The following is a 17,208-nucleotide window of genomic DNA, read 5'->3' as shown; positions in this document are numbered from 1 at the left end:
ACCCTCTATTCTGTGATCCACCAAATTTTCCTGTGCCCCCAAACTCATGATATCTCCAGGGATCTCTTCATCTTGGGTTATGTATTTCCTTTCAAACTATATCCTCTCAATCCCTAGAGAACAAGCCAAGAAGTCAGTCACACACCTTACAGAAGCAAGAAATCAGTCTGTTTCATAGATAAACTAGGTAGGAAAAGTGGGAGAAATAAGTATTAGGTTTCTTCAAGAGAAACCTATTATGCTCACATAATGCCTTAAAGGCTACACTTGGTTTGTATGCTGTACAGTGGTACCTTGGTACTTGTAGTTAATTGGTTCTAGCAGGTACAGTGAGTACCAAAAGTAACAAGTATTAAACAACTTATTTTGGCTGGAAAGTACAGCAAGTCATGAAATAACTGGTACTGACAAGTCTTAGTTTTTTCATCAAGTACCAAATGAACAACAAGTACCAACATAAAAGTTTTGTGTCAAAATATGTCAAGTACCAAATTATACCAGTTTCAAAACATTTGAGTACCAAGGTATGACTGTACTGTATGAGACAAGAATATATATATAGATTTAAGAAAAGGAAAAAAATTTCACTAGTTGGTAGAAATGACTGAATCATTTATATTCAAAACACCTCTCAAATGAAAGCTATTATACTAGGATAAATGCTATTAATCCTCTTTTTTCCCCTGTGATAAAATATCTAAAGGTTATGGGTTAGACCTATCATATCCCCAAACTCTCGTGTTCAGAAGTAGAGTTTGTGGAAGGTGACTGGATCATGGGGGAGCTATACTCGTCCGTGGATTAATTGATAGTAGAATGTGCTATTAGGAGTTCTAGGCCACACAGAAGAGGTCAATCCCTGAGGCACACCTCCTTGGAGGCTCTTCCTGCTTTTACTGCTTCCTGGATGCCATAGGTTGAGTAATTTTCTTCCACCAAGCCCTTCTGCCATGCTATTTCTGCCTTGGAGTCAGCCAACCATGGGTTGAACTCTCTGAAACCATAAACCAAGACAAATCTCTCTGGCTTAAGTTTGAGCATCAGGTATTTTGTCCCATTGATAAGAAAGCTGACTGATACACTGAGAAAGACAACATGAAGGAGAAAGGCTGTATTTTGGCTCACAATCTCAGAAGTTCAGTCCATGAGAAGCTGGTTCCATTGTCATGGGCCTGTGATAAGACAGAACATCATGTGGAATAGAGTTACTTACCTCTAGGCAGTCAAGAAACAAAAGGGAAAGATCCAAAAAAGAAAGGGTTAGGAAGAAGATACAGTTTCCCAGGTCACAACCCTATGATCCACACCATGATCCATAGTGCCCAAGGAGGGCTTACATCCTCACAGCCCATTCAGTTATGAACCATGATGAATTAATCATGTCACAAAAGCCCATCAGCTGGCCTTTGAGAGACATTTTAGATACAAATCATAACAAGTATCAATGACCTTTTCATCCTATTTATTAATTCTAGGAGGGAAAATCCTAGAAATCACAGTGTTTTTTCTGGGAATTAAAAAAAAAAAAAAAAATTGTGTGTGTTAAATAGGGCTTAGGCAAGCATGGGAGAAGATTTGGTATTTCAAATTCTAATACAACACTTTCTATAGATTTACTCTTTTTAAAATTTTCCTGGGATTCAGATGTGTAAACATCATATTGTCTCCTTGGTGTAGGAACCTGAAAGACTAGGTAAAACTCAAACGTGCAATAGATGATAGGAAGGGGAAAGAAACTGCTCAAAGGAAGGAACAACTGGGATGAGGGAAAGAAGAAAGTAGAAAAAAGAAAGGCAAAATATATATATATATAGCTGCGATAACTCTATTGCTGATGTATGATGGTGTATTGAAATGAATAGTTAATGCTTACAATTTTTTATGTCCTGATCAATTTTGCACACTTGTGTCTGGTGGTCTGAGCAACTGACTGGAAGGTAACAATATGCAATGGAATTACAGTGGTGAACTCCTACCATCTTGTCTATTGAAACTGTATTATCTCTAATGTTTTATCGAAGAATTATTTTCTTTTTCTTTTTAATGGTTTGAGCAATCTTACATTCTTAAATCTGGTAATCTGAGCAATGTAGTTGAGGATAGAGATATGCAGTGTAACAACCACTTTTGATTTGTATTATTTTGTCTATTTTTTTTTTTTTTTTTTTTTTGCTCTTTTTGAGACAGGGTCTCTATGCAGTTTAGGCTGGCCTTGAGCTCACTTTGTAGCCAGGCTGGTCTCAGACTCACAACCATCCTCCTGCCTTAGCCTCCCAAGTGCTGTGTATTATTTTGTCTTGAGACCCTGTATCACTTTGAATGTTCTTGTTTTGATTTGTTTATGTTCGTGTTGCTAGTATGCTGCTACTGTTCTATTTTGTTTGTTTGTTTGCTTCTCATTTACTACTCTCTTTAAAATAAAAAAATTTACTTGGATTTTGATAGTATGTAATTCTTATTGCTTGATACAAATAGATAATTTAATGGACCGCAGTGGAGTTAGCTATTCAAATATTTAAGCAATGATGTCACACCTTCTCAAAAGCAGTAGGTGCATATAATTATCCCTTATATGTATTTTAAAGTTTTCTTTTTTTTGGCATCACTTATGCAAAGAATCTCAGTGGTATTCTAGAAGTTATAGCCTCCCAGGAAGCCAAATCAAGCTTTTATGCATCAGTCAAAACCAGGCATTATCAATAATGTACATAATGTCAATGACGTGAAATTATTCTTTAATCTGATTCTCCACCTGAAGACCCAAACTTTGTCCCTTTCGCACCTAACTCCTCTCTTCCCCCAGACAGATACACTTACCCCAGGGATTCTCTGACAAAACCTAGCAATACTTCATCAGTTCTTCCTAGTCACTAAGTCCACACATTGATAGTGTCACAGTGGCTTGACTAGCATTACCTAGATATAAATCTTAGCGTCAAGGCTAAATTTAAAATTTCAATTATTTTCACTGTCAACTGAAATACAGCAGTGCAAAATCGAAAACTTTTCCTTTTGAAGTTCTCAATGTTAAAATTCTCCCCCTGGTGGATTTTAAGAGTATGTTTTCATAAATAGAATGGAATAGAACTTTCTTAGAGAATAAATAGATGCTGACATTTTGTGGGACTAAAATCAAGCCTTTTAATCTCTAAATTCAGAGGAAAAAGAAATTTTTTAAAGGTTTGTATCAAAAAAATTCTAATACTAACATAGAATAGTTTTGGTTTACTCTAGCCATATGTGCAGAGAAGGTGCTTTTATATGCTAATTTCCCAAATTGTTTAGAGAATAGAGACATAATGTTTCAATTAGGAAAGAACGTGGCCCCTCCTTCAATGAATCTGGCACCTGCATAATTGTCATCTTTCTTCCAGCTGTCGGTTAAAGCAAGGAAAGTCCAAGTGGAATGGCCCTAGACCACTTGAAATGTGCACACGCTTGCTTTAGGGGAAGGGAATTGTTTTCATTGATTCTACTTTTTCAGCAGCATTCTCCCTACCTTTCCTGGGAATATACTTCAGCTGTAATTTTGCAGAGTCAGTACAAATTTCAAAGCAGCTCTTGCTCTTTCACCTTCTCTCTCCAGAGGCTCTGCTCACCAACTGCATGGATATACATTTGCCTGCGGTGGGGGAAAAGCTAAGGAATGACGAGAACACCGGGACAAAGCAGTGAACACTCCCTAGAAACACTATGCAAAAGATGGTGCAAAGCTGCATGTTCTTTGGCACAGATATTCCAATGGTTCACCTTATATTTTTTCAAAATGACATTTTGTTATGTTTGTTTTTCTGAATAGTTTCTTCTAAACTTCTAATTAGGGACTGATTTGTTCTTTTAAATGATTAGTAAATGTAAGTAAAGGAGAAAATGGAGGAAACTGTTGGATACATTGAGGAATGCGAGAAAGAGGAAAATGGCTTAGATTTGCTATTTATGTAATTTTTTGGCATTAAAACAACTCTTTGAATGAGTCCCATGGAGATAAGGACACACAAGTAAGGCGGTGGTGAAGCGAACAAACCCTGGATTAGAATTGCTAGAATTGAATCTACGCTTTGAGTATTAAACTTGTGCGACTTGAGCCAGTTTTTTAACCTCTCTGTGTCTTGGATTTTTTATTTAAAAAGTGGGGGTAGTCAATAGAAATTTCTTCTACGATAGTGCAGTTGGAGAAGTTAAAGATGTCAAAACTGTGAGTGGAAAGTACTTAGCATACACGGATCATAGCTTTTGCATTCAATTTCAGATACTAATAGTCTCATTTTCAGACATCCTTTTTAAAAATCCTTGTAAAACTTAAATGGTAATATCTCGTTCAATTTAAAGCCCTTTGTCCCTGAATAGTACGGAAGAAGGAAATGGTGGATTTTTTTATTTCTTTATATTATATTTTTACTTCTTCCTCACTCCTTCCGCTCTTTTCTTCTTCAGGGGAGAGGCAGAACAATCCCAGGTAGGAAAGATTTTCCTTAGCCATGTGATGACAAACCTTGCAAGGCTTCTGTCAGGGCTTTCTCATGGAGAGTTCTTCCGGAAGCTTGGCCACCATCACGCCTGCTGCACGCTGGAGACCACCCACTGTGTCATTTCCTGAGCAGGCTCAGAATCCCCCACATTTTCCTCCCCTGTTCAGTTCCCTGCTCAGCTACCCCAGTACTGCACAGACTTCCTGCTGAGATGTCTCAGAGGGGTTCCCACCTCTCTACCTATGTTGCTGACGTCTTTCCATCTTCCACCTATGAGGAATTCACTCTCCCACTCAAAGTAGTTCCAGTTTCTTGTTCACCTTTAAATTTTCTGGTCCAGAAGCAGGCTTCACATGTGTCTTCTCTAAACTTTAAGGGTACCGCCATGCTCTCAAAGGTGATTTTATAGCCCCCACACTTGACTGGCAGTGTAAGCACCCACTTCCATCTTCCAGGGCAAGGAAAATACACAGCACTCTGGAAGCTCTTACTAAGGCAATGGAAGAATTATGTAGAATTATTTTAGCTGGAAGTATGTCATGTACCAAACATAGTATACCATGTTCAATCACAGACACAACTGTATAGACAGGAGGAAAGTGAAAGGGTAAAAAATACACATAGCAACTGCTCAGTGAATATTTCTTAGAATGAATAACTGACTGCCAGATGTGCTAAGTTGTTGAGCAAAAGAGAAAAATGGTTTTCTTAAATTCTTTTGTCTAACTAAAACATAATGTTACATTGTAATCTATAATCTGTAAGTTATTTTATAATAGTTTCAATATTTATGTCAGGCCTAAGTATGGCTTACTATGTGCCAGGCAATGTTCTAAATGCTTTACTATGTTTATTCCGTTTAACAACCCTATAAAGTGGACAAAATATTATCTGCATTTTGTGAACAAGAAAAGTGAAGCACAGAGAGGTCAGACACCTGCCTAAGGTTAAGAATGTGGAAAATATAACCCAGAGTTTGGTTTCACACTACAACACTGCCCTTTCACAAACATCTCCTTGCAATTTACTTTACTGTAACAATTCCAAGAGGTGGCCACCGCAGACTGAAGCATACTCCAGGGGCCACTTCTCCATGGAGACAGTAGCTGCTAAGCAGATAAAAGGCTACTCCAGCCCTGTTTCAGTTTCTTTTACCACCTTCTGCTGGGTACATTTTGTTCACTGTTTAATTTGCATCATAATATGTTAATTTCTAAAATAATTTTATTAGTGTTTTGTGATAGTAAAAATAATTAAGGAAGAAATAGATCAGCAAATGCCTCATTAAATAAAGCAGACACTTATGGCCTGGAGTCTTTTCTTTTTGTAAAATTTTTTAAAGGTTTTATTGGCTTTATCTTACTTAAAGGACAATGCACACTCCTGGCTGAAAAAAAAATAGATAATCTCTATGAAAGGGTGAAGACATCATCCGTGGTCCAAGTGCCTGATGATAACCACTGTTAATGTCTTAGTAAATATGCTATTAGTCTTGTGCATGGCATGTGTGTTCCTTTGAGATATGTATGATATGTACATGTGTGTTTGTGTCAACTGCTTTTCATGTAATACTTTGCTTTTTGCCTGGAGGAAAAGAAAAATTTTATTCTGGAACAGAGTTTTTATTTTGGAAAAGAATGCAGTGGTTGGTGTGACACCCTCTCTCTCCATCTTCCCATTGGCCTGGATTAAACACTGATGCTTAGAGTTCTCCCAAAGGCCCAACTATTTTGTTTGGTTTGCTTACCTTGCCAGTTATATACCAAGTTTATAAGCTATAAAGTAAAATATATCCTATCACCCTGTCTTCATTATGACTTAGGAAGACAAAGTCCAGTTCGGACTCCTAGCACTCTTCAAGAGCTCTGCCCTGCAACCTGCCCCCAGCAGCAGCCCGTCCCACTTCAATTTCCAGCCCCATCTCTGTCCTTTGCAGTGAGCAGCCTCCTGTGTGTTAGGATAGGTACTCAGCCACCACAGTCAAGCCGTGTCTCAGCCACCTCATCTCCTCTGAGTAGTTAGCTCCTGGCCTCTTCTTGGGCCTAGAAGTATTGGTATCCATCATGTAGTCGGTTCATGCTGACCTTAGAAGTGAATTTGGGGTTGCTGAGCAGGGATGCTTTGTGTCTCTAAGGATGTGATCTGGAGTCTAATTTAAATGGGGCTTAACAGGCTTAGAGCCTTGGCTGGTAAGGAAGAACACTGATAAATCAAAACCTTCATATGTCCCCTATAGGAGAGGCTGATTGAAATGAATCACTATTTATTTATACCTAGAGGTGTTCTGTAAATTATGACTTTAGCTAGACAAGAAAGGGGGATAGGGAAGATGGAGTATAACTTCACAGTGTGTCTGATCTCCATAGCTGCAGAAACAAGGTGCCTTTACATGTACTGCCGCTTCCGGCTGGAACCGCCCCTTAGATGTGTGCTCTTTCCCCTTCACCTCATTCAGGGCTACGCCAACATCACCTTCTTCCCTTCATCTTGGGTCTAAACCCTATCAGATACTCACCTTCTTCAGCATTCTGTAGCCCTTCATCCCTTCTTTTCTTTCTCAATGTCTCACTAAAATACTGTACCTTAGGATGTATCTCTTTCTGCCTCATTAGAATGCTTTATTTTTTTCCATAAAATAAAACAATTCCATAGGAAATCTGTTTTCTTTACCTCTGCATGTTTAGTGCCTGGAACTGTGCCTGCCATCCAGTGGCATTCAATAAATATTTGTTAAATTAATGAATAAATTATTAATGTATGCATAAGACACATCATTCATACACAGTAGATTTAACTTCTATTTTCTTCTGACAAAGAAATAAGGGCCAAAAAGCAACTATATACAATTATAGAATTAAGTCTTTTCTACTATAGTCTGAATTTCACTTCCATAAACACTGAGGTCTTGACTGATCCATGCAGCCAACAAAAAGAGCAAGTGTCCCCACCTGGACTACACCGTCTTGTGAATCCTCTTTCTGACTGGAAAGAAATTGTGCTGTTTCACAGGCTGTTCCTCAGTGCCAACAAATAATGTTGTTCCGTGCTGTGTGCAGAGAGCAGAGGAAGGGCAGGACCTACCACTGTTCAACCAGAGGCAATCCGGCCTCAGAAGGAGAATGTGAGCTGGTGACCGAGTCATCCACAGGCACATCTGAAATTGTGCATTGCGAATCTTTAGGTGATTTTTAATCCATTCAAAGTTGATGTATCATGATTAACTATCACAGAACAGTTCCAATTTAACTAGAAAATGAAGCAAAGCTCAGCCACTTAACATGATTATTTGCATCCATGTAAAACTGTCATTGAGTTTATGGGACACATGTCTACATTCCTACCTCAGCATATCTAGAACTGGAACAAAGTGGCAGTACCGTAATGGTGAGCTGCCTACATATGTAGCTTTTAATCTATAAAACTGGCTTTCCTTTCCTCCCCAGCCCTATGCAGGCATTTGTGCTCTTTCTTACCTGGTGAAGCTGATTGACAGATACAGCCCATTGCAAAAGAACAGCCATATCTTAAGGAATAGGTGACTTGCTGTAAACATTTAAATCTTCTGCTAAAACTCAAGCATCAGTTGAGGTATCACATGAAACAAAAATGTGGTTTTGTGACTTTGGTAGCATTTTTTTATTTCTATTAAAAAGACAAAAAATATTTTGACAAAATTTTTGAAATGAATGTAAGCTACCCTATAATCATTAATTAACAGAGACTTTATTACAGAAAAATGTGTTGCTGATAAGGATGATATAAAGTATTACAGGTAACAACTAAAGTCATATAGTAACCACTTTTGCTCTAGTTTTATTCACCCATTAATAATAATGAATGTAGAATTCTTGTTCTTAGAAATATTATTTAGCAATAGAGAATCCATAGGGAGGGATGCGAGCTGTTACGGTAAATATGTCTTTTCTGAAAGCACAAAAAAAGACTATATCATGCTGTTTCACAGAAGAGGCAATAGGAAAATCAGCAGGCCCAGGAGAATTTGCTGAGATTGGTGATGAACTGAACCACAGGCTGCCACGGCTGCTGTGAGGTGATTGGGCATCGCTGGGAAATTAAGCCTAGGACAGCTCCTCAGCTCTGTAGTCACTTCGCACCCTGGAAACTTTCTTATTAGACCGCGATCATGTTAGCTGCTTCGTGGCAGATGGTCCTTAAGTGGCATGTTCTCCATTTTGGGCCATATTGCTGAGTAGTGCTTGCCCCTTCTACCAGGCTTAGTCCCATCTGCCCAGACAGGTGTTTATAACATGATACCACTGCAGAATACATTGCAGGAAGTGTCCTCTTTAATCCTTGGCCCTAACTAGCCCTTTACTATGGGGATAGAAGAGTTCACTGGAGGATCACTATCAGTTTTGATAGGAAAAACCACATTACTAATGATTTTAACAGAAGCAGATTTGGAGCTCCTGATAAATACAATTTCACCAAACCAACAGAGACTCAAGACTGCAATTAAAAAGAAATGATCTTCCATGTCTAATGGCTTTCACATGGCATGATACTATTAAATAACCATCATTAGCTACTAAACCATGTACCACCCATTTTCCAGAGCCTTTTCTCTGCCAAGAAATTTAAGACCAAGAATGATCAATGAATGAATCATCAGCATAATAACTGTTGATATAGAACATGCAAATTGGAATCACTCAGAATGATTTAAAAGTGTAGAAGGAATTAGTACAGATGATAATATTACCCAGACATTAAAGCTACTCTTATAAGAAGCCCACAATTCATGTCTTTGCATCTACAATTTATGAGCAAAAAAAGAAATAAAGTATGATTCATGGGATGTCTTGAAAAAACAAAATAAGGAGATTTGGGGTGATTTTCTAGGTATTGTGTTGGGTTCTCAGGACAGAAGGATAAATAAAATATAGCTCTTGTTCTCAACAAGCTCACAGATTTATAAGGTGGGACAGCCAAGTACACACAAAGAAAAAAAACAGTACAGCAGGATGAATGCAATAATCAAAGCCTGCACCTGGTTCAGGATATCACAGGGGAGAACAGCTTGTGGGAAGAAAAGCACTGCTTAAGAATCCAAAACTTCCTCAATTAACATTTTGCATTCCTTCCTTCCTGGAAAATATTCCTTGCTTCTATCTAGAAATGTTCCCATTATGGAGGCAAGGGAAGACGATAACCAAAGAAGGGAGAGCTAGAGAACAGGTATGCTGGAAGCAGAAAAGAAGTTCTTCTCAATTCAAGACTTTAAACATATGAGTGAAAAAATGAAAAAGTTTTCAATATGATAAGATGGTAGAGTCCTGAGTTTTCACAAGCTGTGATCTTTGAGCATTATAGCGATCCCAAGCCTATAATAATTTTCCATTTCTTTAGGAAATATTTATATTGCATGAGGTCTCAGGGGAAGGCAAGATTCCTAGCAGGGCTCCTGCTCTTAGAATAATTTAAAAACAGTTGCAACTTCAATCCACATGTTGCTTATCCAGAAGTGCCACCTTTAGTTTTTTGTTTTGTTTTTGCTTTTGTTTGCTCATACTTTGGTTCATAGATACAATGACAAAAACATAGCTGAAGAGATTTAGTAACACCGCATGTCTCAATCACTTTTTTTAAAGTAAAATTTACATAATGTTCTTAATTTTAGCCATTTAAAGCACACAACTCGGTGGTTTTGGTGTAGTATAATGCCGTCCAATCATCATCATTGTCTAACTCCACAACATTTTCCTAATCTAAAAGTATAACCTCCTGCTCACTGAGTAGTTCTCCATTTCCTTATTTCCTCAGCCCCTGGCAATCACTAATCTGCTCTGTCCCTGTGTGTTTGCCTGTCTTCAAGATGGTATATAAATGGAATCATGCAATACAAGACCTTTTATGTCTGGCTTCTGTCATTTTTGTCTGATGTCTGCAAGGGTCATCTATATTCTAGCAAGTATCAACACTTCATTGCTTTTAAAGGATGAATAGGGGCTGGGGATTTAGCTGGGGCTGGGGATTTAGCTCAGCGGCAAAAGCGCCTGGCTGGCAAGCGCAAGGTCATGAGTTCGGTTCCTGGTACCGGAGAAAAACCAAAAAAATAAATAAATAAATAAAGGATGAATAATAGTCCATTCTACAAATAAACCACTTTTTGCTTATTCATTTATCAATTGGCAGGCATTTAGGTTGTTTCCACTTGGGGCTATTAGAACAGCCATGTGCAAGTTTTGGTTCCAATACTTTTTTTTTTCAAGAGGTAAAGAACAGAGGTGGAATTGCTGGGTCACTTGGTGATTCTATCTTATGCCTTTTGAGAAATCATCTAACATTTTTTACTAAAGTTGCATCACTTTTTATTCCCACCAGTAATGAATGTATGAGTTTTCCACTTTCTCCACATCCTCTCTAACATTTATGTTCGGTTTCTGCAGATTATTACAACCATTTTAGTGGGTGCAAAGTGCTATCTCAATCACTTTCAATAGATAGGAACTAATTCACAAGCAGAGAGGGCATGCTCATGTCGGATCTTAAGTGTTTCTATTTTGTATGTGGAGCCACAACTTAATTGAGAGTATTTTTTTTACATCAGCTACAAAGTGAATGCAATGAAATTTTAATGACAAAACTACCTTTTACTAAATCCCATAACCCACCACCCCCAGAGCCACCATAATCAAAGTCAAGACCTCTAAATGATGACTGTTGACATGCCAACCCCCAGAAATACAGCATAACGTGTTTAGTCAGTGAGTGCAGAGGGATGGAAACTACTGTGAGGCTTGGCTAGTAAAATGCTCTTGGGGAGGCGGACTACTCTTTTCTTGGGGCAGGGGTTAACCTAATGGACATTCGTTGTTTCCTCCCCAGATGTGCTGTATTTTTAAAATAAAAAGAAATATAACTGAAGTAACAATTCCCTGCCCCACTGTAGAGAAATTTCATTTCTATAAAGTAATGGGTTAAACATCTTCAGCCATAGGAAATTTCGAATTCCATCCTAACACTTTTCTCATTAATAATTCAATGTCATTGCACATATTCCTATGAGAATCTATTGTCATGTATTTTAACCTCTGATGTTATCATCAGCACACTACAAATTATCTTTTCCCTTCCAAGAACACTTAGTTTTGGGAACTAAAACACATATATGTAAATCATTACCTGGACAAAGCACAGGGCTTTAAACATTATGCTGTTTGTATTTAATTTGTGCTTCCATTTCTGTATGCTAGACTGTCTGGTACAGATATCTTCCATGAGTTTAGTTTCTGCTTGCTTCTCCTTGGGGTAAATGCACTGAGGTAAGTGAACACTGAGATGCACTGCACATTTAGGGGATGGACTGTGGTTCTTCCTTTGGGACAACCTGAAAGGCAACGGGAAGCTCAGAATGCTGGGATGTCCCAGACATCAGTTTAAAATCATGGTCATTGAAAAATATCTTCTTTCTTTCACGGAAAACCTTCAACTGCTAGATGAAGTCAGCAAGCTTCAGGGCTGCCTAGGTCGACGTCTGTCTCAATGGTTTAGGCACGTAAACTAGAGCCAGGTTAAACCTCAAGGGAACTAACACTGCATGAAAAAACTCAAATGTCGCCTCTTTGATCCTGAGGTTGGTGACAGGTCTGGTCAGCCTCACAGCCAGCAGCGAGTGGATTTAAAGGAGCCAGCGTCCCCGCCAGCTGCGCTCTCCCTCCCCGAACCGTACCCCCACCCCTGCTGCCCTCTCTCCAGGGTGCAAAATACAGCCGGGACGCGGGCGGAGCTGTTCCGAGCGCGCAGCCTTATCTTTCCCGAGTGAATACCTAGATGGATTTCCAATATCGTGCCTGGCACGTTCCGGAGGGAGCCTCAAGCTCCTCTTGAGCTCCCAGCCGCGCATCCCGATTTCTACAGTCCATTTTCCCGTGGGAGACAGGGGGCTCTGGGCGTTACAAGCTTTATTAAGAGACTGGCAGTGGTTCATTCAGACCTCTGAACCCCTCGCCCTCCAAGAGCTGTCCTGGGTTTTGCAACTCAGAATCCCCTAAAGCATCCCCGTGGCTCTTTCTGCTCGTTTTGCTCACAGCTTAGGATCAGTTTCCACGACTCCGCGAGTATTTGCGTGGGCACTTGTGCTGGGGCCAAGCCCAGAGGGAGTTGGACTGCGCGCGCGGAGAACGTCAGCGCGCCGGCAGACCTCATGCACTTCGCACTGGCCATCTACGCGTCGGTCTGGAGGTAGAGCGCTTTGGAAAGGAGGCTCCTGGCTTCCCGGCAGGTCGGAAGGGCAGGGCAAGCGGGGGTGGGAGGTGGGTCCCAGAAAAATTCCCAGGACAGGAGCTAGGGTTCTCCCCAGGAGGGGGCAGTAACTGAGGGAAGCTGAGAGGAACTCCAGACACCCGTGTTTGGAGTTCCTTTCAGTCTTTGCTTGGGGTAGGAGTGGGTGGGATGGGACAGAATTTACACTTTAGGCTCCCAGCTGCCCTCCAGGTAGGCGGAGACACTCCGCTGGTGCCTCTGGGGGATGCGTAAAGGTGACCTGAGGGAGCGCTTAAAGTGCTCCTCTAGTTGAGCCTGGGAAGGAAAAATATGGGGGGAGGGAGAACAAACCACCTGGGTACCCCCCCCCTTCATAGTTGCTGACGCGCGGGTGGTGCTTATTAATCATTCACCAGTCCGGAGCTGCGCCAGTTAATGGCTGTGCCACGCCGGGCTCCAGCCCCTCGGCCGCTTCTTCCCAAGCTTCCGAGTGCCCAGACGCCCCGGAGCGGCCAGAGGCAGCGCGCAGGCAGCAGCGGGGCGATGCGCCCCGCCGGCGCTCGTAGGAGCTGCTTTCTCCGCCACCGCTGAGGTCTACCCCAGGCGCCAGGTGGCTGTGAGCTGCAGGCGACAGGCCGGGTGTCTAGAGAGGGCGCAGGCGGCGGGGCGCAAGAAGAACGCCCCAGCGCCCGCAGCCCCACCGACCCCCCTCGGCTGGGATGTTCCCCAATGGCACCGTCTCCTCTGCTTCCTCCTCTCCCAGCCCCAGCCCGGGCAGCTGCGGCGAAGGCGGCTGCAGCCGGGGCCCCGGGGCCGGTGCTGCGGACGGTATGGAGGAGCCGGGGCGAAACGCTTCCCAGAACGGGACCTTAAGCGAGGGTCAGGGCAGCGCCATCCTCATCTCTTTCATCTACTCCGTGGTGTGCCTGGTGGGGCTGTGTGGGAACTCCATGGTCATCTACGTGATCCTACGCTATGCCAAGATGAAGACGGCCACCAACATCTACATCCTCAACCTAGCTATTGCCGACGAGCTGCTCATGCTCAGCGTGCCCTTCCTGGTCACCTCCACGTTGTTGCGCCACTGGCCCTTCGGCGCCCTGCTCTGCCGCCTCGTGCTCAGTGTGGATGCGGTCAACATGTTCACCAGCATCTACTGTCTGACTGTGCTTAGTGTGGACCGCTATGTGGCCGTGGTGCACCCCATCAAAGCAGCCCGCTACCGTCGTCCCACAGTGGCCAAGGTGGTGAACCTGGGCGTGTGGGTGCTGTCGCTGCTTGTCATCCTTCCCATCGTGGTCTTCTCACGCACGGCGGCCAACAGCGACGGCACAGTGGCCTGTAACATGCTCGTGCCCGAGCCTGCCCAGCGCTGGCTGGTGGGCTTCGTGTTGTACACTTTTCTCATGGGTTTCCTGCTTCCCGTCGGGGCCATCTGCCTTTGCTACGTGCTCATCATCGCCAAGATGCGCATGGTGGCCCTCAAGGCCGGCTGGCAGCAGCGTAAGCGCTCGGAGCGCAAAATCACTCTAATGGTGATGATGGTGGTGATGGTGTTTGTCATCTGCTGGATGCCTTTCTACGTGGTGCAGCTGGTCAACGTGTTCACCGAGCAGGACGATGCCACGGTGAGCCAATTGTCCGTCATCCTGGGCTATGCCAACAGCTGCGCCAACCCCATCCTCTATGGCTTCCTCTCGGACAACTTCAAGCGCTCTTTCCAGCGCATCCTGTGCCTCAGCTGGATGGACAACGCCGCGGAGGAGCCCGTCGACTACTATGCCACAGCCCTCAAGAGCCGCGCCTACAGTGTGGAGGACTTCCAGCCCGAGAACCTGGAATCTGGAGGCGTCTTTCGTAATGGCACCTGCACTTCCCGGATCACTACTCTTTGAGCCCGGGCCCTGCCCTAAGGAAGGGGGAGAGTGAGGGGTTAGGAGGCGGAGTGTGAAGGAGATTATCTGTAGGCGCCCGGTGCGATGGGGGTTCCCTAGGCTAGGCTCCTTTGTCCCTTGCCCCTCGGGGGGAGGGACCTAGGAAAGCCTCAGGAAGACCAAGGTAGAACTGAGAGCTTCGCTTACAGTTTGGGAAGGCTTTCTGCCCACCTTCTTCTGTCTCCCCCTTTTTGCCTCCTCCTCCACTGTGCTTGCTGCTCCGCATCCCTTTATTCCCCACACGCTGTAACTTCCCTCCTTCCCTGCCCACCGTCCCGCCTGTGCAGATCACTCACTCAATGCCGCCGCCTCTCTCCAGTCCGCAGCCTCTCCAGCTGTTATTTCTGTTTGTTTTAACTGAGCCTAGGTTGCAGCCACGTTTCCCTCTGGGTGGGTTCCTACTCTGCCTGGTGCTCCTGGCAGTGACTGGGGAGCTACCGCTCTCCTTTTGGGGATCTTCCACTTGAGACTGAACTAGGCAGACTTAAACTTTGAGAGAAGTCGCACTCAGACATGAACTGGGCAGCATCCTTCCGTGGCACACTCCACAGCCCCGAATCCACCCTGAGCAGAGCCAGGTGCTTAGTAAGTAAACCAGGTCTGTGGTTCGCACACCAAGCAGGCGCTTTGCAGTCCCGCACCCTCGCTCCCTTTGAAGCAAAAAGGAGCTTGAGAACAAGCCTTTGTAGATCACTGGGTTGCCAAGGGAGTGCCCTATCATCCAGCCTCCTTCCTGGCTCAGAAGTGAGCTCTCTGTTTCAAAACTCCTACCCCCCTAGAGCAGCTGTTTCTGTGGGGCTAGGGAGAGGGCACTTTCCTAGGGCACTACGCTGAAGCCAAGAAGCTCCCTCTCTAGGTTTCTTCGGAAGTGGACCTGACCTAAGAATCACAACACACTGGGTTTCCTGCTCCAGTTTAGGTCCTTAGGGGCAAGGAGGCAGAGACCTAGGGTGACAACTTAGAACCTTGGCCAAAATTGGCCATGTGACCACAGCCTGCAGGCTGGAGCACAGTCTGTCTGGCCTGTGAGGGTGGCTGCCTTTCAAGTGGTGCCTAAAAAGTTACTTTCTTGTTGAACATATTTATTTATTTATTTATTGGTGGTGTTGGAAAATGTGTTTGTGCTTTCCTGTCTCCCCTTGCCTTGCCCAGGCGTTTTCTTGGGGGAGCCGGAGGGGTTAGAGTGGAGTGGGAATGGAGGAAACTTTCTCCCGCTCCAAGGCCTCCTCAGAACTTTCTCTCTGCTGGACCTTCTTATCTTTTCCTCCAGCATTTCTATTTTTGCTGTGTCCAGTGAAATTTGGAGATTTTTCATATTTTTTTTATTGTTGCTGCTTGTCTTATAATAATAAAATAAATGACAGTGTGGGCTAGCTTCCTGTCCATGCAGAGTGAAAAGCCTGGGACTCCTTGCTTTCTAGGAAATACATACAGGGGAAGCATCACTCTACATGTGAGTTTTGTGTGTATGGGTATGTATGCGTATACTCATATTATATATATTTATCTGGTCCCATTGTCATGAGTCCATGAAACAATTTCAAGTATAGCCACTAACAGTGACAAGTGTGGCTCCGGCTAGAAAATTTTCAGGTGTAGGGGTGCAAGCAGCACTCAATCTAGAACTGAGAAATCTAATTCAAAGACTTTAATCGTGGCTGAGAATGTCCCTACTTCTTCTAGGTTCCAGCAGAAATGATTCTTGCAATCCAGTTTACATAGTCACTACTTTTTGAGAACACTGAAAGTGAAATGATTTGTGTTTATGTTTAATCTTGCCAACTACATTGATAATCCTAGCAGGGCAAGGACCAATAATTTTACTTCTTTGTATTTCTTGTATTGCTTAGTATGCTGGCTTGTACATATATGCACTAGATACATGTTTGTTGTTTGATTGTTGAAATAAGCCAGAGTGTATTACAATGATCTGGAGATAATAATCTGGGATTCTCAGGTTCTCTCATTGATTTGATACACAATGGTTGAACTTACTGTAGAAAAAGGTGTTTCCTGTATATTTGCTTCAACATTGTGCTTTTCTAAAAGCAGTAAACAACAGCTAAATATTTCTAATGTTTAGTTTAAACTAATGAACAAATATCCTTTTGATCAGAAGTCTGAAAGTTTAGATCTGTCCCTTAATAATACTATATATTATTACTCTTTTGGAAAATAGATTTTTAATGTTTAAGAACAGTGGAATTTACAAATCAAAATCTTGATCATCATCCTCTTAACAGGAGACCAATCTAGTCCTCTTTACCTGCTATCACTGTAATACTAACTCAATAAACAGATGTCTGATGCTACTGCAAGTCCTCCGACTGCCGCTTGAATTTTACTGTTTTAGTGGATTACTTAAACGCGCGCACGCACACACAGACACACACATACACAGCCTTGATTGCTTTCTGTTTCACTTACAGTTTAGGAAGAAAGATTTCAGATTATCTTTGGAAATTTTACCAAGGTTGCAGTTATTTTTTTAAAGAAAATTCTGTTAATTCAGTGAGAGAGAGGGAGAGAGAGAGAGAGAGAAAGAGAGAGAGAGAGAGAGAGAGAGAGAGAGAGAGAGA

At 42.7% G+C, this 17,208-nt stretch overlaps 1 protein-coding gene across 2 annotated transcripts; it reads left to right on the top strand.

Annotated features, from left to right (window-relative positions):
• The first annotated feature begins 12,292 nt into the window (after positions 1-12,292).
• Positions 12,293-16,973, top strand: Sstr1 (somatostatin receptor 1). 2 transcript variants are annotated; one of them, XM_005376893.1, is made up of 2 exons: positions 12,293-12,714; positions 13,459-16,973. In XM_005376893.1, the coding sequence occupies exon 2, from the start codon at positions 13,526-13,528 to the stop codon at positions 14,588-14,590; it is 1,065 nt and encodes a 354-aa protein (XP_005376950.1). In that variant the 5' UTR covers positions 12,293-12,714; positions 13,459-13,525; the 3' UTR covers positions 14,591-16,973. The 2 variants fall into 2 exon arrangements, with proteins under 2 accessions (XP_005376950.1, XP_005376949.1); XM_005376892.1 differs by having other exon boundaries at positions 13,112-16,973.
• The last annotated feature ends 235 nt before the right edge of the window (positions 16,974-17,208 follow it).

This window comes from Chinchilla lanigera, unplaced genomic scaffold (genome assembly GCF_000276665.1).
Source record: "Chinchilla lanigera isolate Chin_1 unplaced genomic scaffold, ChiLan1.0 scaffold00008, whole genome shotgun sequence".
NCBI lineage: Eukaryota > Metazoa > Chordata > Mammalia > Rodentia > Chinchillidae > Chinchilla > Chinchilla lanigera.
This window is presented reverse-complemented; position numbering and strand designations above follow the sequence as displayed.

Coding starts and splice junctions, on each gene's coding strand:
- Sstr1 (XM_005376892.1), top strand. CDS start 13,415: ATGTTCCCCAATGGCACCGTCTCCTCTGCTTCCTCCTCTCCCAGCCCC.